Genomic DNA, 25757 nt, shown 5'->3' on the forward strand with positions numbered 1-25757 from the left:
CTCCAAATACCATCACTTGGGGATTAGGTTTCAACATATGACTTTTGGAGGGATGCAAACAATGTACACAGCACACCTCCATCACCTCTTATTGACCAGGACCTGGTCACACAGTCAACAATAGCTCAAAGAAGCCTGGGATGAACTCTTTTAGCTGAGTACATTGCATCTCAAGTAAAAAGTGGTGTCACTGAGGAGTCTATAATCTATCTCTGCCACTAGAAAGAAAGCAGATGCTAGAATCATATCATCTGAGACTGTAGCTTAGTGATAGAGCATTTGTCTAGCATGTCCACCCAGGACATGTGCATGTGGGCACCCATGCAAAAGAATGCTATCTGAGAGTGCTTATCCAAAGTCATTTAGTCTACTTTTTCTCAAGTTCAATGGTAAGAATCACCTGCATGGGGCCATAAAAGAGCAAGAGCAGAGATCCTCAAAGAATGTGGATTCCCAGGGTCTGCCCAGACCTTGGAATTCCTACTCTTTTTTTTTTAAATTTTGTTGTTGTTGTTGTTGTAGATGAACACACAGTATCTTTATTTATTAATTTATTTTTTTGTATGTGTGATGCTGAGGATTGAACCCAGTGCCTCACACAGGTGAGGTAGGCATTTTATCACTGAGCTACAGCCCCAGTCCAGGATTCCTATTCTTAACAAGCATCTTAGGTGATTCTTATTCAGCAAATTTAGGAAAGACTGAAATGTAAACTTAATCTTGCACCAACTTGACAGTCCTCTCAACAAACTGCTGAGCATTGGGGCCAGGAGGCAGTCCAGTCCACCTTTAAACAGCAAGAGGCACAAAAGTTCTTCTCTCATCCTTTTTATTGACTTCCCACAGGACAGGCAAGATCTGACACAGTCTACCCCACAGGAAGAGACAAGTGAGCCTTGCTATAAAGGGATTACAAAAGTAATTATGAATGAGGAAACCAAGCCCTTGAAGCAGCAAGCTCTCTCTGTCACATGAACAAATGCCTGGAATTTAGACCAAAGCATCCCCTTTCTTTATGTCAAGCTTTAGGGTGACTTTTCTCTCTGGATTTCAATCTTACTTTATGGACTGGATGTGAACTTTGAGCAAGTGCCAGAGCTCTTGTGTGTCACACCTCTCGGGCTGAACACCATGCCCAGCATTAGGGAGAGCTCCCCACTAATGAAGTTGGTTGACAGCCCAATTTACCTCGTGGGTGGATGGGTTTCTCTTTGAGGCTCAGAGCTACAGATTAAAGGTTATAATATACTTTGTAACACTGAAAAGTCAACTGTTACTAATTTGTACTCAGTGTTTTCCTATCCACTGCACTACTTATTTCCTCCCAACAAATGTAGCTAGGACCATGTTAGTTACTTGTGCAGGGTCATCCTTACAGAATCAGGGGGCACCCAAGGACAGACTTGCAATGAATGAATTCTAGGGCTGAAAGAAGATTTTGGTCACATTAGTTATCTATCAGAGGTGAATACCAAGAAAATGTGTCAGGAAAACGTGAGGGAGAAGGGGGAGAAAGCTTCAATTATACCAGAAACAGCTTAACTCTGGTGTGACCTTTCTACAGAGAAAATGGTTACTATTTACATTTTGTTTGAAGTTTCTTTCACAGCAGGGAACTAGATTCCTAGAATATAATGAATAAAGGGAATGAAATATATCAAAGAGAGATTCTTTTGCATGTATTCATGGTATATCCCCCATAAACAATATGTTGAATGTGAACTTTTTGGAAATAGGGTCTTTGCGGAGATAATCAAGTTTAAATGAGGTATTCAGGGAATCTCAATATGACTAATGTACTAACAATAAAAGGAAATTTGGACAAAGACAGATGCAGAGGGAAGATTAGCATGGGAATATAGAAGATTGGAATGATGTACCTATAAGATTGCCAGAAAACTACCAAAAACTAGGAGGAAGTAAGAAAGGATCCACTCTATACTAATGTTTAAGAGGGAGAATGGCTCAGCTTACCCTGGATTTCAGACTTCTAACCTCTAGAATGTGATGCAATGCATTTCAGTTATTCTAAGTCACCTAGTTTGTGGAACTTTGTTATGGCAGCCCTAGCAAATAAATTTAATTGGTTAGTGATAAAAGTAGAGGATGTATTTCTTCACCAATGTCAAATGTGATGTCCCTGGACTAAGACTATTTGCATGCACCAAGTATGAATGTACAGCAAAAGAACTACAAAAAACAAACAAACAAACAAACAAACAACCTTAAAATCAGGTCTGAAGTCACATTTACTTACTCTACAATGTTTGAAAACAAGGTTTTCCCTCTTGTCATTGATGGAGATAGAGACAGAAAATTCACTGTGATGCCTCTGAGATCAAGAAGATTTATAGTTCTGCATCCTTCCTATCTGATTGCTTCTCATTCTAGATCTGTGGTTCTAAATGCTCTCTGCTCAGGATACTGTCCTGAGGAGACCTAAAAAGACCCAGTGTAGATTCTTCTCCAGAAGTTTTTTTTATTCACTTGTATGGGAAGAAAGTGAGGAACAGAAATAACTTTTTAAAGGTCCCCAGGTGACATTATTATGCAGAGAAGGCTAAAAAATCTTAAAAAACAAATGCCTGAGATTATGTGGCTCAAGTTTTTTCAAACATCAACAGAGTGCACCCCCCCCCAAAAAAAAAACACCTCTATTATGGTTTAGAACTGGAATGTCCCTCAATGGATCACATGTTGGAGGCTTGATCCCCAGTGGAACAGTGTTCACAGGTATGGCTTGGGGGGAAGTGATTGGGTCATGAGGGCTCTGACCTCATCAGTGGACATATAAATAATCTGATAGCATTATTAGAGAATGGTGGAAACTGTAGGAAGCAAGTAGGAACTAGTTGAATGAAGGAGCCGGTCATTGAGGGTATGCCTCTGGGGACTATGTCCTGTTCTAGGTCCCTTTCTCTAACCCCACCACCAGTTGTGCTTCTGGCTGCCAAGAGGGGAGCAGTTTTCCTTCACCCTGCCCTTCTGCTGTGATGTTCCCACCTTGCAGCCAACCAATCAAGGACTGAAATCTCTGAAACTATAAATCCTTGCTCCTTTAGGTTGTTTGCATTAGGTATTTTGGTCACAGTAACAAAAGGCTAACGAATCCACCCAAACTCAGAAATACTAGGAAAACCAAGACTGTGTAAAATTGAGAGTAGGCAGCCATGGACTTTGAAAGATGGATCTAGAAACTGGATTTCTGAATGAATAAATGTTCTATCATTGTTGGATTAGCAATATTTTGACTAAATGGCTCCAGATAGATGCTGTTAGGCATCTAATTTTATCTGTAGCATATTAAGTCTTTTACGTTCAATGTCCCACCCAGTAGTTCTAATAGAAAATAAAATTTATCAAAATTTAAAAAAGAATACTGACATTTGTCATAACTTGGCAAAATATCCAATAATCTATTCCAAAGATATCTACAACCTATGAAATATTCTCTACATAAATTTAAGGTAAAAACCTTCTTCCCCCGCATCCACCATTCTGTTTTAGTGGAAAGGGTAGGTTAATGATGTAGCAACTGCTTAACAGCTCTTAACCATCTCTGCAAACTGCTTAAAAACACAGATGTTTCTTCACACTGCACAGTTCCATTACTTCAAATGTGGTTCCAGAGAGTATATTACACTATATCTTCACTTATAGGTGCAGAAAATTCAGAGATTCTCAGCTTTTACACTAATTTCTTGATAGGGCAACTTTTCCTTACTCCAGTTTAGAAACAAAACAAACTCATAAATTCAACAGATACATAAAGATACAAAACCCCTTTTCTTCCTTCTCTCCTCCTCCTCCTTCTCTCTTTTTGTCTTCCCCATGCATATACAATCTTTCTTCTTTTGACTTTTTTATTTTAAGTTTTTATTTCCCATTAGAGGGGGCTGGGGCATGACCTAGTGGTAGAGACTTGTCTAGCACATGAGAAGCCCTGGATTAGACCCCCAGCACTGTAAGCAAAACAACAAAAAAACTTGGAAAAAAGGTCAGAGACTTGGGGATTTCCTGTCTACAGCTCTGCTCTGTGCTTAAGGATATGCGCAAATACAAAACAAAACAAACAAACAAAAAAAACCCTTCCTATTTCAAAGGAAAGTTATGACCATCATCACTACAGTAAGATCAGATGCTTTCCTCCCTACTTGTTCTTAATTGGAAGTTATTATTTTAAAAAGTCACAAATTAGAAGAAGATACATTTGACTAGGTACTAGGAGAGACTTAAACACACTTCAATTAAGAGCTGTATTTTTTTCCCCAGATGCCTGTGAAACTTTGCACAACTCCAGGAAAAACAGCGTACTGCTTTCATACTCTATTACACAAGCAGTTATGAGTGGAAGCAAAGATGGATGAAAGCTGAGGGGTTAGAAAGAGATGTGAACAGGAAATACACAATTTTAAAGTTTAATGAGACTTTGGAGAACATCTGATTTTGCCCATGTGTAAACTCAAGGAGGCAAACTGATTTGTAGGAGTCATATACAAGTAATTAGCTAAGGTCAATAGATGGAACTCACTATTTAGTCGAAACACCAAGTACCAAGTCCTGATGGAATCCAGAAGTTAACAAGAAAATGTTGAGCCAACTTCTCTGGCTTTCTGACCCCACGTTTTACATATTTATCATCTCTATGCTTGAGATGGGACCAGGCACAGTGGCACATGCATGTAACCCCAGTAACTTGGGAGGCTCAGAAAGAAGGATCAGAAGTTCAAATCCAGCCTCAGCAACTTAGTGAGATTCTGTCTCAGTATAAAATAAAAACTAAAAAACAATGTAGTTTAGTATAAAGCACCCCTGAGTTTAATGCTCACCAAAAAAAAAAAAAAAAAGAGCTTGGCTGAGCTCCTAACTCTGTTAAGAAAGATGAAAAACTTTTCTGGAGTGGAACAAGGATATTTCTCAGAAATGCAATCCACAGTACAAAGTTCAATGTCAAAGAATCACATGTGGCATATACAGAAGGGTCACATGCATTATTTCTGATCACATTAGATGGATTAGAAAATCTGGTATTTCAAAAAGGGGGAAAAAACACTACTAGAATAATAAGAACCAGTAAAAAAAGAATAAACTATACAGATCAGGAAAAAAAAAAAAAAAATATATATATATATATATATATATATATATACACATACATATACATGTATGTGTAATACATAAACATACATGTGTATATAAACACATTGGTACATATGTTTATATGTGTACATATGTTTATATATGACATATACACAAATAAATGTGTATATAAGTATATATGTACATGTATAAACATAGGCACACATAATTGTTTACATATATGAACATATTTGTACATGTATGAATATATGTAATCATGTGTGTCTATATAAACATGTATGTGTATATTAAAACATGAATAAACAAATATATGTGGGTATATGTGTGCATATATATTCCATGATAATGTATAATCAATAATACAGTAGGCCCAATACCAATACAATAAGTCCCAAAATGAAAATATCCTTCCACAAATTCAGAACTCCATGGCTTGGGTATCATCTTTAAAATATCAATGTAGAAGTAGAACATACCTGTAATCCCTATAATCCCAGCTACTTGGAAGGCTGGGGCAGGAAGATTGCAAGATTGTGATCAGCCTGGGAAATTTAGTGAGATCTTTCTCAAAATAAAATAAAAACGGCTGGGGTTGTAGCTCCATGATAAACCACTTGTGCCTAGCATGAGCAAGACCCTGGGTTCAATCCCCAGTATGGCAGACATACAGAGTCAAATTAAGTGTCTAAATATCAGCTTCAAATCCATTGCTCAGCCTGAAGGCCTGAGGGCCCTTAGGCCCTTACATACATTGTGTAAGAGCCCTCCAAATAGGAGAAATCAACATATAAAAGCAGAAAACAATCTTTAAATGATATATTTATATTTACCTCATAAAGAATCTTCATTATGCTCAGTTTAACAAAGAAATTTTAGTAACAGAAAGATATTCACATTCCAGGGTTCCTATAAAGCCAGGGCTGTTAAAGTAGGTGGTTTAAAACTTTTAGGAAAACTGATTATGGGAAGGCCAAATCCCTTTTAAAAAGTATATTAGGAGGCATTATAAAAATAAGGAATAGGTTAAAAATCTGAGTTCCCAGAATGACAACACCCTTGTATGGATAGAGAAAAGCACTGAAGCAGTACAATTGTATTCCTATGCTAGAGTACCTAACAGAAACAAACAAACAAACAAATAAATAAATAAATAGGAAAAAAAAAAGAAAGAGAAAAAGAAAAAACAAAACAAAAAGAAAACAAAATCCATAAGTGCCAAAATCATAACATTTTTAAAAAAAATGCATTTGCTGAGATGTTCCATATTGAAATGAGTGGTTTTAAGCCAGTGGTTCCAGAGGCCAGAGGGCAAATGGTAGGCAATCACTTATTCAAATTCAGGGACTGATTGCATAAGCCAAAAGAAAAAAGAAAAGTGGATCAGTCAGTTCCTCAAAGGCAAATGCAAGTGGCTGGTGGCTGGGAGAAGCTTCAATCCACATTCCTGATGGTGCCCAAGTAAGGAGGTCACTATGTGAACTACATCATTTCATTTTCAGTCTTGTGCAAGTGAGTTTTGCTTTTTCAGTTTTTTCTTTTGTTTTCTTTTTAGGATCTAACACAGCACTGCCCAAGAGAAATATAATGTACGTCAAAGTTTATGTCTTCTGATAACCAATTTAAAAAGTACAAAGAGAATGGTGAAATTAATTTTAATAATATTTTATATAACTCAATATATACAGCCCAAACACTATAGTTTCAGCAAGAAATTGACATGAAACTTTTAGTGGGATATTTGACATTCTTATTTTCACAATAAATTTTTACCATATACTTTTAGTTCATCTCAATTCTGACATTACATATTTATTGGAAATACATGACATCTATTTAGACTTCATGAAATTTACAATTGAAAAAATAAATTCACAAACCCAACTTATCCCAAAGCTAGTTAAACATTTTCCAATATCTAGACTGAGTATCATTTTAAATTGAAATTTATTACAGTGAATAAAAGTAAAAATTCAGTTCTTAGGTAGTAGTTCTAGCCATATTGCCAGTTTTCAGCTGACATCTGTGGCTAATGATTGCAGGAATAGACGGCAGAGAACCAACATATCCTTTGTCCCAAGAATAACTTCTCATTCTGACTCCCCATGGGATGCAAAAGTCAGGCAATAAAACTGAAGTCATCCCACAGAGAGATAAGTGTAATAACTTCTTCATTATCTAAATCCTTTATGGAGTTTGGCTTATGGAATATGAAAATAGAAGAAATGTTTTAAAAAAAACACACAAATAGATTTAGGAGCTGGGATGTAGCTCAGTGGTAGAACACTTGCCCCCCATGCACAAGGCCCTGGGTTCAGTCCCCAGTACCACAAAATAAAACAAACAAGCAAAAATAAAACAAAAACTGGGATTTGAAAGGGGTCTTTAACTGGGAATTAGAAAGTACTTGGGAAAGGAAAAGGAAGAACATATTTTGCATTTCTGTCTTAGTTAATCCCTAGGAGGGAGATACTTTTCTAAAATCTCCATTTTCCTATAAGAAAACAAAGATCCAGAGAAGTTAGGTACAGTTAGTGGAGTGTACAGAATTTGAGCCTTAAAAATCACCTAAACTCTTAGGTGACATTTATGGATCTGAGCACAAAACAATTCTCAGACATTCAGGTAAGTAATTATTATTTATTCCCTGGCGGAACTTAGGGAAAAGAGCCAGGACAAAGTACACACCGATAAAAGTGTTCATCTGTACAGCTATCCATTTAAACCTCTCATTGAAAGTGCCATAATCTCTATTCTTCATGAACCCTGGTGACTCAACATTCTTCTCATTGGACAGGGAATCTCTCAGGGTGGAGCCGACTAAGCAGTCACTTTAAAAGCTTCCTTGATGGGTATTGTAATAAATCCTGAGGGTCAGCGACTATTGAGCCAAATCAGACCTCAAACTCCACTTAGCATCAGAATCCTCAGGTGGAGGTTGGTTGAAACACAGATCAGTGGGGGCTGGGACTGTAGCTCAGTGGTAAAGTGCTTGCCTTGAATGTGTGAGGCACTGGGTTTGATCCTCAGCACCACATAAAAATAAACAAAGATACTGTATGTTCATCTACAACTAAATAAATATTAAAAAAAAAAAAAAAAAGAAGCACAGATCAGTGAGCCCTACTTCCAGAATTTCTGATTAGATGATCTGAGTGGAGTCTAAGAATGTACATTTCTAACAAGTTCCCCAGGGCTGCTGTTGCTGATGGTCTAGGTATCTACTTGGAGAACTAGAAGAAAGATGGATACACTTAATTGATGTAAAAGAACCACCATAAATTCTTAAAGAACTTTTTCATTAGTGCAATTTACCAGGCTTACATGTGCCGCCAGCCTAAAAGTGCTCAGAAGGTAATTGCTTGAATCTGAAGAAGTGTGCTAAACACCTAAGGTGGTAGCCTTCTCTTCCTTAAGCTTCAAAGCTTAGAAATGCAGATCCAGGCTCAGAGGGCTGATTTCCAGGAAGCCTTGAAGGTAATAAGTCTTAAATTTCAGAGTCCCTTCCAAGGCTTAGCAATATTCGCTTATATAGTGTGTGTGGAGGGGGTGTTTGTGTATAGCTATAAAAAAAACTGGCAAGAGGTTTTTTCTTTTTCTTTTTTTTTTTCTAAAGGACAGCTGAGAATGTAGCTCAGTGGTAGAGTACTTGTCTAGCATACATGAGGCCCTGGGTTCTGTTCCTGCTACTTCAAATAAAAATAAATAAATAAATTTTTTTTTAAAAAAAGGATTCCCATATATTTTTATATAAAACTTAGGCTTCACAAAAGTTGGATTTGTGCCAAGCATGGTAGTACATGCCTGTAGTCTCAGTAGCTCAGGAGGTTGAAGCAGGAGGATCACAATTTCAAAGCTAGTCTCAGCAACTTAGCAAGGCTCTGAGCAACTTAGTGAGAACCTGTCTCAAAATCGCAAAATAAAAAATAAAAAGGGTTGAGGATGTGGCTCAGTGATTAAGCACAATCGGTTTCAACCCCTGGTACAAAAAAAAAAAAAAATTGGATTTTCCCTTTGAGACCTTTTAACCCTGTTCATATATTCCAGAATTTTTTCTAGGAAGAGAAAACTATTGCAGCTTTTAAACTCTCACAAATATGTTTAGAACTTGTTTTGACCTCTTAATAACAATGTATGAGGCAGTTTTCTTTAATATATTTCTGCAATATTTTAAATGATTGAATAATTTATGTACCCCAAATATATTCAACCTTTTTTTCCACTTTAAATACACAAGTGGTTTCTATTTTATATGTATTTAAAAGCTACCACCCTGGTGAACATACAAATATTTATGCCCATCCTTATTTCTTTACTCTTCCTCTAAAAAGAAGAGTTGATATATACTACATGCCTTTGTTTTAATTTGCTGAGTTATAATGTAGTATATAATTTGTAATTTAAATTCTTCTCCACTTACTTCATATGCATGTTCACAGCTGCTCAATGATTTTTAATCTTAATGATTTTAATGACCATGTAACATTCTTTTCTATGTATGAAACATTTGCTTACTATTCTAATATCTGGTTGCTCCCAATTTTTCATGAATATAAATAGCAAAAGACAATAAACTCTTCCCCTCTCGTACATTACTTCCTTAACAGAGCTTTCCCCAAGTATGTCAAGAATTGTTTAATAGTGACCACCCCAACAGTGCCATTGATGAAACACAGGTTTATGGAGGAAAAAGGAAATGTTAGTGTGAAGAGGGTTGAAGTATCAAAGCCTCAAAGATACAGTAATCTGAGACTTAGCTGACCATTCTGGAGAATTTCTTCCCCAACTAGAATCTGCCCAGAATCTGTTTTTACAAACTATGGCTAAATAACTCACAAATGTCTAAAAACTTTAATGATAATATTATATTATTCTTTAAATGAGGTTCAAAGCAGCTGCCTCATCAAAACCCAGACCCTTAAGCACCATTTTGTTCCTGGAAACCAATGGCATTGTTTTTAATAACAGTCAAGCTCTCTTGGTATCAAGGAGACGCAAATGCCAGATAGTACACCAGATCTACATTTAGGTAATTTTCTGCCCAGAGAACACAGACTAGTTAATTTGCTTATACAAAGTCTAAGTTTATAGCTTGATTCTCCAACCACTTGAGCTAATGAACTGCACATACAAATAATGTCAGTTTGGGTGTAAAAAAATGTACAACCAGCCCTTTGTGTCCATGTACATCACATCTATGGATTCAATCAATCACATATTGAAAATATTTGAAAAAAAAAAAAACATGTCTGTACAGAATACATGCAGCCACTTTTTCTTGCTATTATTTCCTAAACAACACAGTACAACAACTACTTAGCATTGACATAATATTAGGTACTATAACCTAGAGGTGATTTAAAGTATGAAACAGAATTATACACACACACACACACAAAAAAAAAAAACAGGATTACGCATGCTATATGCAAATACTCTGAGGGACTTGAGCATTCACAGATCTTGATACTAGAACAAATCCCCCATGAATACTAAGGGATGACTGTACATAGTTGGACTGTAAATAACGAGCCCTTCAATGACACTTGGTAATGTCACAGTACAATTGAACATGGCCAAGAGGATCTTCAGACCTTCCTAGTGGCAACACCAAAAAAATATCAATGACCTGTTCTTTCAGTCCACAATATTGGTGGACTAGTAAGCCCTGAGCAGAGAAGAGCTACAGGGATAAGGTGGTGATGAAGAGGCAGTATTTTCATTTTATAATCATTAATTCATGCAATATAGTGACTAGTGCCAAGAACGGGACTAGATGCTTCAGGCAGAACAGAAACATTAATCCCATACTGACTACCATGCCCAAGATGCCCGTTGCCACCTCAATCCCCTTCAGTTCATCATGGGGGAAGGGCTGGTGTAGCTTTCCAAATACACTCAAAGAGGCAGGAATCTATAGTAACAGACTCCCTTGACTGCTGGACTTGTAAGTCCAAAGCTTATGAAACAATCCACCTTCCAGCTATCCTCCAGGCAGACAATTCCCTAAGACCTGGATCCATTGCCACAAACCACCACCCAGGGAAAACTGTACCCCTTGAAATTTTAACAACCTACATTTAAAAAACTACATTCCTAAGTCTCAGGTTCCAGATGGCATTGTTAGTCTGCCTCTCTTTGTCCCACCTCTCCCTAAAACAGGTCTAACCACTTTGACTTCTGTATACTCCACCCCACTCTTATCTCTGGCACCAAAAGCTTTCAGACTGATAATTCTGGGCCTGGCTAGCAGGCTTCACTGAAACATGTTTTGGTCAAAGTTTACCCATGATTGGCATCTTTTAGTTGCCACTGGCAAGTGGAATAAGGGATCTGAAATTCAGTTCCAGGCCTTTACTTGGTTGGTTGGCATCATCTTGTCCTAAGCCCTCCAATGTCAAAAGCCTGTGTTTGGGGTACTTGGAACCTGAGTCCCCAAGGACCTGAGTCCTAATTCCTGCTTGACCTCAGTGATGTGCATGAGTGTTAAAGGCTGAATTGTGTACTCGCGCCACTCCCCCACCCCCGCAAAAAAAAATATATATATATATACTTGTTGAAGTCCTTTCCCCCAGTACCTCAAAATGCAACCTTAGTTAGGAAGAGAGTCAGTGCAGATGTAATTAGTTAACAATAAATCAGTATGACTGATGTCCCTTATAAAAAAGGAAATCGCCATGTGAAGATGCAGGCAGGGAGAGGGCTAAGACTCCTATAAGCAAGGAATCTCAAAGGCTACAGGGAAACTATCTGAAGCTAGAGGAGAGAGATGGAACAGATTCTCCCTGGAGGCTCACAGGGAGAACCAACTGGCAGACACCAGTGTCTTCAAAGCCCTCTCCCCCAGCACTATGAGATAACGAATTTCTGTGGTTGAAGCTGCTCAGTTGTGGTACTTTGTTACAGTAGCACTAGCAAAGTAGCATAACGAATTACTATGTTGTAGTTTTCTCATCTGGAAAATGGGGCTAAAGAATAGTTCTTCTCTAATAAGGAGGAGTAACCAAATTAATTAATAATTGATGTTACAAGGATAATACCTGGCAGGAAAATGCATTTTAGTGTCAAGTAACTATTCCCTAAACATTCTGTTAATCAAATACATTTTCACCATTTTTGGTTTCCTAATCAAGTTGCTGAGCCAGATGCAAGTCAAAAATAAGCCCACGCCAGATCTCTCAGGAGATGAGGGGCGCTTACCCTTGGCTGGCACAGCCATTGCAGGGTGTGGCTACACAATTTAGAGACCTTCCTTTGTGTATCAACAGGAATCTAGGCTCCCTCCCTGCTCTTCAACCCCACACCCACTCAAATCCCATCCCTTCCTTCCCTGGAGCAACCACCGCCCTAGCCTTGGACCTAGGCCTGGCCCCTTTCTCGGGTTACATTCTCTCAAAACCCCCAATAATTCTACTGCCCAAATACAATCATCTCAAAACTTCATTCTTCAGTTTTACTCACCCTACCCCACCCTGGGCTTTTAACACTCTGCAGAGAAGTCCATCCCTCCTTGGAACTTTACTTCCTATTACTTGTCCATACACCTTCCTATTTGCTGTTCCCCTCCTCAAGACTGGTTTCCTCTAGTAATTGTCACCTACTCAGCAGAGAGCACCCAACCCCAAGCTCCCCTCTTCCATGAGTTTTCCCTAAACTACTCTGTTGTTGACTATCCACACACCAGGGCTGATTTGAATGGTGCGAGCCTTATACTGCTACGACTGTTTAATGAACATTGGTCACATTATCTCAACTGGACAGTAAACTCTTTGAGACCATTCATTCATCACACAAAACAGAGGACTGACCAGCACTAGGCACTGCAACAGGCCTTGGCTACTGTGATGTACTGAGGACTGCCTGTGGGCCAGATTTTATACTCATCCTCATGATGCTTTAAGGGAGCTACTGAATTACAGATGAGAAAAACTGAACATCAGGAGGATTATGTATTACCTGACATCACATGATATAGAGGGTAAAACTAGAACAAGATAGAAAACAGGGCTGAGATGTCATACAAAGGGTGAGCTGCAAACAGTATGAATAATCAGATCCCAAAGAATGAAGGCACCATCAATGTGGAAGTATGGCAATAAGTTCAGATAAAATACAAGCACTTAAATGTGTATTTCTCATATTTTCTCACATACATATACGTACTCAATGCTTATTCCCAACTTATATCAAAATTAAATAAGCATCCTACTAAGTTTGTAGATGACGCAACATGATTATGATGAGAACTAGAATTTAAAATGACGAAAAAACTATAGAAATAGGTTTAGCTAACAAAATCGAGTTTAACAAATGTAAAGTAAAATTTAAGACGGATAAAAACAGCGTCTTGCATTTGGGTTCAAATGTCTAAAACATTGCACACATAAATGTAGAGAAACATAGGGCTATACCTGGGGGAAAAAAATTAGCAGTTAATTCCATAAGAGGAAGAGGACAACATGACTATCTGTATTAATAAAGGTACAGATCTGGGAAGTAGTCACTCCACTATTTTTAATATTATTTTGGAAAAATTCTAAAGTTCTGCTTTTAGTTAAAACTCGGAGTTCCACAATTCAAGAGTCAAACCATCTACATGTTCAGATGAAATCAATGTAATTATGGACCTTTAGATCTCACATTTTCATAAATCACATAGTGACTGAGAGCAAGGACTCAGTGCAGCCTAAAGCTACCTCCGTAAAGTAGAGCTGCTCGCTGACATCAATGGAGGTGTAAGATCAGATGCCGATAGTTCCTATCTGTGAAAGCAACCTCAAAATTACAACTGTAAAGTGGTAACTTGAAAGAGACCCTTGTTAAACCCTTATCAGATCAGGTCACCCAGTATATTACTAGACTTAAAAAGGAAAAGCCTGACTGATTGCCTAATGTCACCAGCTGATAACACCCAGGAGCAGTTTCCATTCCTAACATGGAAAAAGCATTTAACCTCACCTAAAACAGCATGCTGCAATAGGTTTCCGCCAATACAACAATGGGTATTGAACAAGTAGCAACCAATAGTCACTTCTGGGTGAAAGTAGGAAGTCATGCTTTTGGTGCACCTTTAATACTCAAGTCTCAAATGATTCTCTGTGGCTATTTTCTATGACCGAGTCAGTTTTCTCCAGCATCCATTCTCTGTTGCCCTTGGAGGTTTGGTTGGTCGCAAGGATGCCAGCTAGAGAATATGTTCCCCCACCTCCCTTGCAACTAGGCAGAAGCATGTGACTAAGCTCCAATCAGTTCTATGTGGGTGATAATCTGTGCCCCTTGGGTGTACATCCTTTGAAAAGGAAAATGCTTGTGTTTTACTCTTTCTCTTTGAATCTTGACCATGCAACATGAGCAGCCTAGCCCAACAGAATTATCATGCAAGACTTACATCATTTCAGTTTTTGTAACAACATTTTAAAAAATTAATAAAAGAAGTAAAATGAATTTTACTAGGTTTATTAATCTGGTGTGTCCAGGATTAGCATTTTAATGTATGATTATTGTAAATTTGCAGATCACATTATAAGCTATTTTATATTCTTTTGTTGAAGGGTATGAAGTGTTTGAAATCTGGTGCGTATTTTATGCTTATAGCACATCTCAATCTGTACTAGCCACATTTCAGATGCTCAAGACCCACATGTGGCAAGTATCTTCTACATGGCACAGTATAGCCCTAGAGGGAGCAGAAGGACATCAACCGTAGGACTTGGATCCCTCGAGAAATCTATGGAATAAAACTACCTTGCTGGCCCTTACATTGCTTAAAACTCTTCACTCAGAAGAAAGCAACTTCTATCTTGTTTACATCACTATATTTCTGGGTATTTTGTTATAAATGCTTATCTTGTTACTAATCAATGCAGCCATTGGGATCTCATAGAAAGACCTGGTAGTTTCTCAGGTATGAAAAAAATCTTCAAAAAATGGAGAGCTACATGGCCAGGCGTGATGGTGACACCTGCAATCCCACCAGCTCGGGAGGCTGAGGCAAGAGGATCACAAGTTCAAAGCCAGACTCAGCAACTTAGCAAGACAAAATAAAAACTAAAAGGGGACAGAGGGCTGGGGATGAGGCTCAGTGGTTAAGTGCCTTTGAGATTCAATCTCTGGTACAAAAAAAAACAAAAAACAAAAGACAAACAGATTCATGAGTTTGCACTGATTCTCATAAAAACACACAAAAAAAAACAAAACAAAACAGAAAAACCTCTGAAAACATAGACCAAGTCTGATAATTGCCCAAAAAACACCCTCAGCATTAGGAAATACACTTCAAAATAAACACAGCCAAGGAGAGCATGTAGTTCCTTAGACTTTTTCTTGTTCTTCTCTCATAGTATAAACCTCTATATCTCTCAGCAAACCAGCCTACTGGGCAGTCTAGGAAAAAGCAGAGAGCTAGAGCCCTTCAGACCATTCAGCCTCTGAAGAAAATGAAAAACAAAATCCTTTTCAGGAAGTATTTCCCCCAAAAGTGAAAGTGTTTCCATTTAGGCAATGGAAGCTAATAATTAAATAATCAAGTTGATCAGAGCATACTTTCTTTTACTAAGGGGAGGCAGAGGGCTAGCATCATAGCTCAGTGGTAAAGCACTTGCTTAGCAATGTATGAAAGCCCTGGATTGAGTCCCCAGCACCAATAAAATAAAATAAAAGGAGGTAGGGACTTAAGAAAAAGCAAATCCAAGGCTACTCATTAACATCATTTTTTTTAGACATACTGGGCTCTTAGACCTTTAAGTGAAAATAACCACTGTTACACAGCAAAGATTTCTAGATAGAAACTCAATCAAAAATCTCCACAAAACGATTCAGAGGCAATTCCTATTTTACTCACAAGGAGAAGTTACATAAAGAATTTTTCAAATAAAATACATGTAGGTCAACAATAACCTTCATTCAAACTGACTAGGCAATTAATTCATAATATAGAGATAAGAGATAATGACACAGATGACTCATTGTGTACACTATCAGATTTCTCTAAGTTTAGGGGCCAGGATCTGGGGTTTCATAATGGTCTGTAGCCGAAACAGTATCCTGCTTAACCAAGAAGTATGGTGGGGTAACTGGATTGAATCTGTAACCCACATAGCCAGACACTGGACTCCTTCTAGACACAGAGGTGTCACCGGCTCCAGTAGAAGTAACACCTGCTCTTTTTCCCTTCAGAACTGAAGACTGAAACGCATGTGGCTCTTAGAAAACAAACAACCCCACATTGTTCCATGTCCTCCCCTGCCACTGGTGAGCTTTGCTGCCACAGACAGGCCTGGGCGATACAAAAATCATAATATATATCCTACTTAATTTTAGGGAAATAGAGCAGAATTTACTCTCTGAGGTTTGACATTTCAGAATTTACGAATGCCCATTCCCTGTGTGAGCAGGTGTCTACAGCAATTAACAATGCAAGCTCTTGTGTCAAGAAATATCAAGGTCCCAATGTCTCTGCCATTTACGAAACATGTGACGTTAGCCAACTAAGTCATCTTCCTTTGAACTTTTCTTCCCCTGGAAAAAACTATCACAATAGTGGTCTTTACTGGATAGTGTTTGGTGCACAGCATATGATAAAAAGCATGAGAAGGGCTTGGCACAGTGCCTGCCACTTAGCATTCCATATATATAAGAACTCGTCTCTTTATTACTATCGTAGGAGGTCAGCCATCGATACGTGTTCATTCTTGTTATCAATGTTATGTATTAGGTAGAGGCACCCACTGAAAAAGTGTGATGCTTCCACCTCACTCTCTCAGACACTGAAAATAGTCCCCACAATGAAGGAGCTAAGGTCTATGAGTGGGTGCTCAGCGGAGCTCAGCACGGGGAGGATGGGCCTTTGGAGAAACTGCTCTAGGATGGAAAAGGCACGGAAGTGGATGTAGAAGACAGGTTGATGTCTCCTACCCTCAATTCATCTGCTCAAGTCCTAACACAGCTCACTCAGTATGTGACCTTATTTTGCTTAAAAGTTTTTTTTTTTGTTGTTGTTTTGTTTTTTACAGCAAACCCTACATTTTCAAGTTAAAAGGAGGTCACTGGAGTGGGCACTAATCCAAGATGACTGCTGTCCTCATAAAAAGGGGGAACTTGGACTCAGACATGCACACAGGGAGAATGTCATGTGAAAATAAAGACTGGGGTCTCCCAGTCAAAGATCATCAGCAAACCACAGGATGCAGAAGAAGGTCAGGGAGAGATTCTCCCCGACAGTCTCACAAGGAACCCTCCCTGCCAATACCCAGATCACAGCTCCAGCCTCAGAAATGAGATTACAATAAATCTCTGTTGCTTAGGCCACCCAGTTTGTGATACCGTGTTGTGGCAGCGCCAGCCAGCTAATACAAGGTGAAATCAGTCAGCACTCAGATCCCCCATTTAAAAAGGGCTGACAGGACCTGGAAAATATGCTGCACGACCTGAACCTGACTGAATCTCTCTCCAGAACTTTACTGGAGTCTCCTGCCTCCATCCAATGGGTCATCATTGATAGATTTTAATATTACGTCTAACACAATGCATTTGGCTAAGGTTCCTCTGTCTACAGAGAGACTTGGATTTGAAATACTCCCGTATTTTTTGTATGGGAGAGAGGGAGGCTCAGGCATGTGTAAAAACATATTATAAATGACTAAAAAAACTCCCTTGGAAAAATACCTTGGCAGAGATGTGGGTTGTCAACCTTCATGAGAGCTGTTATCTCAACAGGCAACAAATTCAAACCCTTGACTGAGCAGGATGTGTCTGGTTCCTCAAGATTCATAGGGTGTGTGCATTCCCTTGGCCAAAGCTGCAATAGTTAGCAGCTGCTACGTAAAGGTACACCATCAATTTAATCCTTTGTGGAGCCAGTCGTGTTGAACTGGCTGCTTTTTTTTTAATGGGATGTCTGCTGCTTCCCTATTATAATGGAAAACATAATTGGGAACAAATCTTTCAAAAAATTAAACACACACCCACAATGTAAACTGTGAAGCACTCCATCACATTGGAGTGGCATTTCCCAAGATTTGTCACAAAGATCTTTCAATTCCATTTCCTATCCTTCAACCTCCACCCATTTCACTCAAGGCACTAAAAATTGGCATTTGCAAAGAAATTCCAGAAGCCTGAGCATTTAATAGCAGAGGGAAATCCCAACCTTTTTGGCCTCACTTCTCACGATGACAGTTCATTTTTCCATGTGAAACCACATTCTAGTTGCTGCAAATATTTAAAGAGGTAAAGAAGCCACTTTCAAACTAAAAGATAAAAGATATAAAATAATGGCAGTCATAAAAGATATGAATAATGATGACTAGAACTCCATGTTTGCTTTATAAGCATAAAAGTCAGTCTATTCAGTTTTAAAACCAGACAGAAAACTTTACAGTTTTCTTATTGAAATACTCAGAGCCATGCTACAGAACTCTCTTGGCCTCCTGAAGGCTTGCTATTTTGCAATGCCAAGAACAACTTCTGACACTGGGTCTACTCACTGTGCTAAGCCTTTCCCCCTCTTCTGACCATCCTTCTCCATCCTATCCATCCATGAGGCCTGGGTAAAGCCCCACCTCCATAAATTTAGGTTTGCAGCCTTGGCAAACCTAAATTCCCCCCAAGTCTCCATACACAGATTCACTCCCCTGAAAATCAAAAGCATTTATCATCTGGCTTCACAATCTAACTAGTTGTCCCATCTTGAAGGTCCCTTTAGTATTTATCTTTTATTGGTATTTTGGCTTAGTTATTTCCTGCATGTGTTTTTCCTTCTCCTAAGTTTATTAGCTCCTTTAGAGAGTCTTTAGACAAGAGCTATACCTTGAACTTCCCTCTTTGTATGAAACCCAAGTGTGAGGATTCTTAAAACACAGTGATAAATGCAAACTTTAAAATGTCATCCACCACAGAAACTCTTTTAGATTCTGTGACTTATCTGTGGGGTCCCCAATATATTTAGGAATCAAAACAAACAGACGATGACTTGTCTAATCACAGCCTGTAGAATCAGGCTCAGTCCCCTATTAACTCACATAAACCTTCCCTGGATGTGAGCCAAAGTGTTCCAGAAAGACATTCTGATTAAATCTACCTGGACAATTATCCTAAAGTAGCAGTGACCTGAAGGACATCCACAGAGTGCTCCTTTGGGCCATTCTTGTCCATTGTTTTTTTCACTCCAGGATTTTGTTCTCAATGGCCACAAACTGATCTGGCTGCAGACCTCCCAGATACAGACTGGCTGAAACATGATCATGGCAGTGGGTCACCTGTCATCTCTTTATGTAAGCGTGAACCTGATCTGCTATCCTCATCTGCCCACCCCCAGTAATACAAAGAACTTTTTCTTTCCCTTTCTTTCTCACACAAAGACAAACAGGAAAGTTGGGTGGCTCATGATTTTGGAGACTTAAGAGACCACTCCACTTGCTTCGTGTAAAGAAGATTATAGAGTTTGGCTCATTTATCTAAATGTAATCATTTGTAAACTTGTTTTTCTTGCAACAAGTAATACACATCTATATGTGTGTGTACATAAACCAAAAACCTCAGCCTGAAAAGAAAGCAAAGTGAGCTTCCCTCACTCATTCTCTCCTCACCCTCAGTTTCCCTCCTTAGAGAAAGTAATTCTTACCAGATTATTCTGCCCTCTGGATCCTATGAACCTTTTAATCTTGTTTGCGTTTTCATCAAGAGAAAAGAATAAGTATTTTCCAGGCACCTCCTGAGCACCAGGCCCTGAGATGTGTGCTCCACATCCATTAGTGCATTTAACATTCACCATAATTAAGAATTATTAATAATAATTAATGGTTCACCTTGAGAGGCTGATGCTGGGATTTCCTCCAATTTCAGGTGAGCAACCCAAGGTTAGAAGAATATGAGACTCTGCCAAGGCTGCAAACTTAAATTCAAATTCTAAGTCACTTTGTCTAGCTGCTACCTAGATAGTTCTGTTTCATAAAACAGAATCTCCATCCCTAACTTCTTTTCCCAGGAAACATGGGCCAAGGGATCCAAAGACCTTGGCACAAAAACTGGTTCTACAACTTAGAGCTCTAAGAACTGGGACAGATGACTGCACCTCCCCAGGCCTCAGTGTCTCCATCTGCAAAATGAGCTTAATAATAAAACCTACCACACAAAACTTACGGCAAGAATAAGTTTATTTCATGTAAAGAACCTGGACTGGCACCTGATATTATAGTAACTACTCTATCATGGCTAGCTGTTTATCGTTGTTATTATCATATGGCTGGTTAACAAATGGAGATTTGGAATGGTTTCCTTTCCTTGTTAATTTTTATTTTTATTTAGTCCATTTAGCTATGTAGTGACATAGCTTGGAGAAACAATTTGGGATGTATTTGGGAAGCCATGTGGATTTGTCTGGCTCCATTAGACCAATTTCCTTTGCTCTCCTCTCCCAGGGTTGCTCTTCGAACATTTCCTCTCTTAGCATTCACTGCCAAAATCATGGCCTTCTCTGCTGCCAAATCCCAGAAGCTTTCACTAGTGTTATTGCTAAGATTTTTTTTTTTTAAATCATGGAACTATTTCAGTTTTTATTTAAAAACTAGATTCCAGCAACACCCTCCCTAATGCCACAAGCTTGAAAATTTTTAAACTGAAAGTTTATGTGCCTATCATTTCCCCCTACCCATGTTCATATATCATGGAACTGTAATCCAACAAAACTTTGCTAAAATAATCTCCACTTATATAAATGGAAGCTACCCAAATTGTTTTTGCAACGGAAAAAGACACTTACTAACCTGATCATACAATGGACAAACTCATACCTGCTGAATTGGGCAATGTTGTCCACTTAATTGCTTTTCCCTTCTTAATTGAAAGCCAAAGTAGATAAGAAGGCTTGGTATCCTATGGCCAGCAGTCAAAGGAGGTTTCAGATCATCAGATCTAAGGAAGTCAGACTACTGAGGCTCTCCCTGTGGTTAATGGCTAGCTACACAGCTTTGGCCAAGTCATTTCCCATTTCCTAAGTTTTAGTTAATTTATCTTAAGAATGAGAAGATGAGATCAACTTTTTCCTAAGAGTTGATCTAGCTCCTTTTTTAAGTGAGACAATATTTTGCCATCACCCCCTAAGCATCCTATCTGGTCTGGGCCATATCAGAGTAGAGCAGTAAGTTCCATATCACTAACACAGCCTTGGCAGATAAGCTTTAGCCAAAAGTACGTATGCATGTGACATGCTAGTTGTAAAAAACACAGCCTCTACTTATTGCAAAAATGCAGTTGTGCCAAGCTTTCAAAATAGAATTCATGGCAACGCAATAAAATCCAGGTTCACTTTAATTACCTAATTTTAAATAATATCTGGGCATGCATATTTCAAGGGTGATATATCTGGGCTTCCCTCTAATACCCTTCCATGAATTCCTCCCATTCAACAATCCTGCTGGAAGCATCTGGAATGCAGTTAGCATAAGACAGAAATCCCAGTGGGGTTTATAAGGCAACCTTTTGTTGAAATGTCACTGTGTATAAACCTTCTGTTGTATTATTTCTCTCCATTTTCTCCTATGGGAGACTTTGTTTCATAATTCTGACATCACAACTGGTTCCTCCAATCTAAAGTATTTTATGATGAATAACAAATGAGTAAGAAGCCCAGGAATTCAGGGGGAGTGAAGGTAAGGGCAGCAATGCATTTTGTTGTTTTAAGACAAAAGCCTTGACAAAGTTAAACAACTTAAGGTCAAAGATGATACATGCTAATATGTAATTCCTTAACCACCCCCAGAAGAGTTGCTTTTAAAAATGATATTGTGAATCAGGAATTAGGCAACTTTAGAAATGCTAAGAGTTTTTCCTGGTTCTTTAAGATGTTTAGTTCAACTGTTCCTTTCTCTATAAGACCTAGGCCAACTTTTTAAAGTTAATTTTGAAAGCAATACACACAAAGAACAAGGAATGTTAAGCATGCCATTCATAGAAGCCACCCTGAGCTGGGGCCCAAAGTGCTTCTGGTGTCTGTAGTTTATTAACCCAGCACCTTATCAGGGCAGGAGTGGGGGCTGTCTCTGCAACCCCACGGAACAGAGCCAGAGCAGCCAGAACATGAGTCACAGCTTACTTACATCACTCTTCCTGAACTTCGCTTTCAAACTCTTCATGTTTAGTCCATTCAGCTTTCCAAAGTCCTGGGAGATTTTTCAACACCTAAGCAGAGAATGAATGAATGAATGAATGAACAAATGAATGAATGAAGATTTCCAAATATACTACACACTTTCTATTCTGATTGGATTACAACATTGGGCCAAGGGTAGGAAACAGGGTCAGAACTCTGACCATGTCAGAAGATGGTTGGAGTCAACACTGGGAGCAGTAAAGAACACAGGTTATTTCCACAACCTAGACACTTCTGACATTTTTAAAATGACCCAAACTTTAATTTTTTTCTTATTTTAACTGACAAAAACTGTACATACATGAGATATAGGATATGACACTGTGAAATATGTATATACTGTGGAACAGGTAAATTCAGCTAATTAACCTCACATGTATATTATTAACTGGAGTGAAAACACTTGAAAGCTACTTTCTTAGCAAATTGCAACAATGTACACAATACAATGTTACTAACAACAGTCACTATGTTATACAATAATCTCAAACTTATTCCTCTTGACAAACTGAAATGATGTACCTACCCTTTGATTAACATATCCCAATTCCCCTCACCATCCCCTGGTGACCACCATTCCATTTTCTGTTTCTATGAATTATACATTTTTATATTTCACCTGTTAGTTCCCACACATTAAAATGGAACAAGTTTAAGTTCCTGCTTAACTATCACTGTAAAAATTGCTCTATGGGTACTGCTATGGTTTGGATGTGGTTTGTCCACTGGGGTTTCAGTGTTGGAAGCTTGATCCTCAGCGTGGTGATTTGGGAGGTGAGGGAATGAGGTAAGGCCTACTGGGAGATCCTTAGGACACATCTTCAGAAGGGAATGTAGTTCTCCTGGAGTGACTTTTTAAAAACCCGATCCTGATCCTTGCATCTCTGGCTTACCATCTGGCAAGGGGACCTCTTACTTCTACACACACTCCCACCATAGTTCTGCCATCCACCAGAGCTGAGCTGATGCCAATGCCAAACCCTTGAACCTCCCAAACTGTGAGCTAATAAACCTCTTTGCTTTACAAAGTTACCTAACTGCAGATATTTCATCATAGTAACAAAAAAATGGACTACTACATATATGTTCCTTACAAGTAATTCCTCCACACAACCTTCATTTTGCAAGGATACCACCTACTTCCCTTTGAAGAGCGACAATAGCAAAAAATGATAAGGAAAACAGTTCACATTCCAGATGCCATTCACTCCCTATTTATTTTTCCAGAGCTTGCCCCTCCTTCCCCCACCCCCAAGCCCTCTTAAATGCACAGAGCAGTTAGCAAAAAATGCCAGGAAAAACAAAACCTCCCTCATCGAATAACTCATTCCTCAGGGGACCACTCTAAACAGTGCAAGACTCGCCAGGTCCTTATGGGGCCCAGCAATTTTGAGTTGGTGCTGGAAGAGTCTTAAGCAATTTCTTCATTTAGGGGAAGTCTGTGGTCTTCTGGAAACTAAATGTTCTCTTTTTCAAGTAAGTATATATGTGATTTTTTTTTTCAGTGAATAAGGTTCCTAGTTTTCATTGGATTCTGCAAGGTCCTTGTCACCCTTCAAAAGTGAAGACCACTCATCTAGCCCAAGATCTTCATTTTCCAGTAGAAAAGCCTCAGAGAAGTCAGGACGCTTGTCTGCAGTCAATCACTGAGCCTGTTTATGATGGAATTCAGGATCAAATCCCAAAGTATGACTGCATGCTTTTCTACTGCTCTATTTAGCTTATGACCAAAACCAAAAGCCAGATCCTAAAAGATGGGTGTATTAGTCAGCTTTGGGTTGCTGTGACCAAAATACCTGGCAAGAACAATGCAGACGAAGAAAGGTTTATTGGGGGCTCATGGTTTCAGAAGTCTCAGTCCATAGATGACTGGCTCCAATGCTCTGGGCCCAAGGTGAGACAGAATATCATGGCATAAGAGAGCTGCTAAGGAAAGCTGCTCACCTCATGGCAGCCAGGAAGCAGAGAGACGGGGAGTCACAGAGAAGATGAACCCTTCCAGGGCCCACCTCCAGTGGCCCACCTCCTCCAACCACACCCCAGTGGCCTAGGATTAGCACACAGTTCATCAAACTAAAATGGACTACTTATGTTACAGCTTTCAAGATCCAATCATTTCATCGCTGAATATTCCTGCATTGGGGGAGGTTTTAGGGGACACCTCATATCCGAACCATGACAATGGTAAAATATGATACATAATTTATCTCCTTTATTAAATCTAGAAATGTGTAAAACATGGAGTCTTTGCATATAGATTTAAAAATAATCAAAGTGCATTTAGATCAAAATGGCAAGACAATCCATGTGAGAGTTCCTATCACATAGTAAGTACTTAACAAATGACTCCTTCAAGTTGTACCTGACCAAAAGTGAAAACAAGTGCAATTTAAACAGTGGTATTCCATTTGCAAACTAAAGAATGGTAGACAAATGTTTAAAAAAATCTAGTCATTATTATTTTTTGTAAAGCCTTTCAAGGTCATCTCATGTTTCTCTACATTCTTATCATTCTGGACAAAACTGATTTGAAAAGATAGAAAGCAGAAAATGCAAGCAACTGAATAGCTGTACTCATCCTTGCCTGTGTCCTTGTTGTTACCTCCCAGAAGTCGCCCAGCAACTCTCTGGCTTCTAATGTATTCACTTTCATTATTGCTGCTGCCATTAAGCAGAGCTCTTGGATGAATGGCATGAAAACCCAGTTATCATAAAGCACTTTGATGGCATTCATCTGGAGGCCACAGTTACTGAGACCTCGCCATGGTCCCTTTCAATCTTCCCAGCCTGGAAGAAGTGACAGAATACATGTTGCCTTGGAAACTGTGCACACTGTAATTACACGTTTAATTTCCAACCATTTACACTCAGAGAATTCTGGGCTGGTACCTGCAAAGCAGGGGGAAACTCCAAGGCAAACTTAAAGTCAGCCCCTAGTTCATCTGCACCAGAAGGACCTGGGAACAATTTGCTAATGCAAAACCCTAATCCCTATCCTATAGAAACTGAATCTCAAGAGGCAAGGCCCAGGAATTTCCCTGGATGAATCTTTGTGTACTGAAGTTAGAAAACCTAAAATAGATGTTGATAAAACAGGGAACACACCAGTCAAAGTGGACCTGGTTTGTGTACCAAAGTCAAGCTGGTTTTCTTAGGTCAAAACAAATGACCTTTTGGTGAGTAACAACAGAAAAAATGATAATCAGATATTCCCAAACTATCACTGGCCCATGGTTTCTATACCAACTGTTTTAAGAAAATGGAAATTGTCCAGCCACCTTCTGGAAATAACCAAGGAAAGAGACCAAATCAGTGTAGTGGGAAGAGGAGAAAGGAGAAGCCATGCTGGGATAACCCACAAAACTATGTTGCCCACCAAGGCAGAACTATCTAAAACATTCCTTCATTAAGAGAGCATGAGGTCTTGGGCAATAGTGGGTAAGATTTTTGTTTGAGGTCATGGGGTTTCATGGGTGTTTTGTTAGGGTTTTTTTTTTTTTTTTTTTTTTTAATT

The 25757-nt window shown here is 38.8% G+C and overlaps 1 protein-coding gene across 10 annotated transcripts in view; it reads right to left on the bottom strand.

Annotated features, from left to right (window-relative positions):
- Positions 1-25757, bottom strand: part of Rai14 (retinoic acid induced 14) — a 133317-nt gene that overhangs the window by 85915 nt on the left and 21645 nt on the right. For all 10 annotated transcript variants that reach the window (XM_015496375.2, XM_048802914.1, XM_048802913.1 and 7 more), the window contains one exon: positions 22191-22272. In XM_015496375.2, the coding sequence (XP_015351861.1) occupies positions 22191-22226 (36 nt within the window). In that variant the 5' untranslated portion in view covers positions 22227-22272. The remainder of the gene's footprint in view (positions 1-22190; positions 22273-25757) is intronic.

The sequence above is a fragment of the Marmota marmota genome, unplaced genomic scaffold, assembly GCF_001458135.2.
Source record: "Marmota marmota marmota unplaced genomic scaffold, marMar, whole genome shotgun sequence".
Taxonomy (NCBI): domain Eukaryota; kingdom Metazoa; phylum Chordata; class Mammalia; order Rodentia; family Sciuridae; genus Marmota; species Marmota marmota.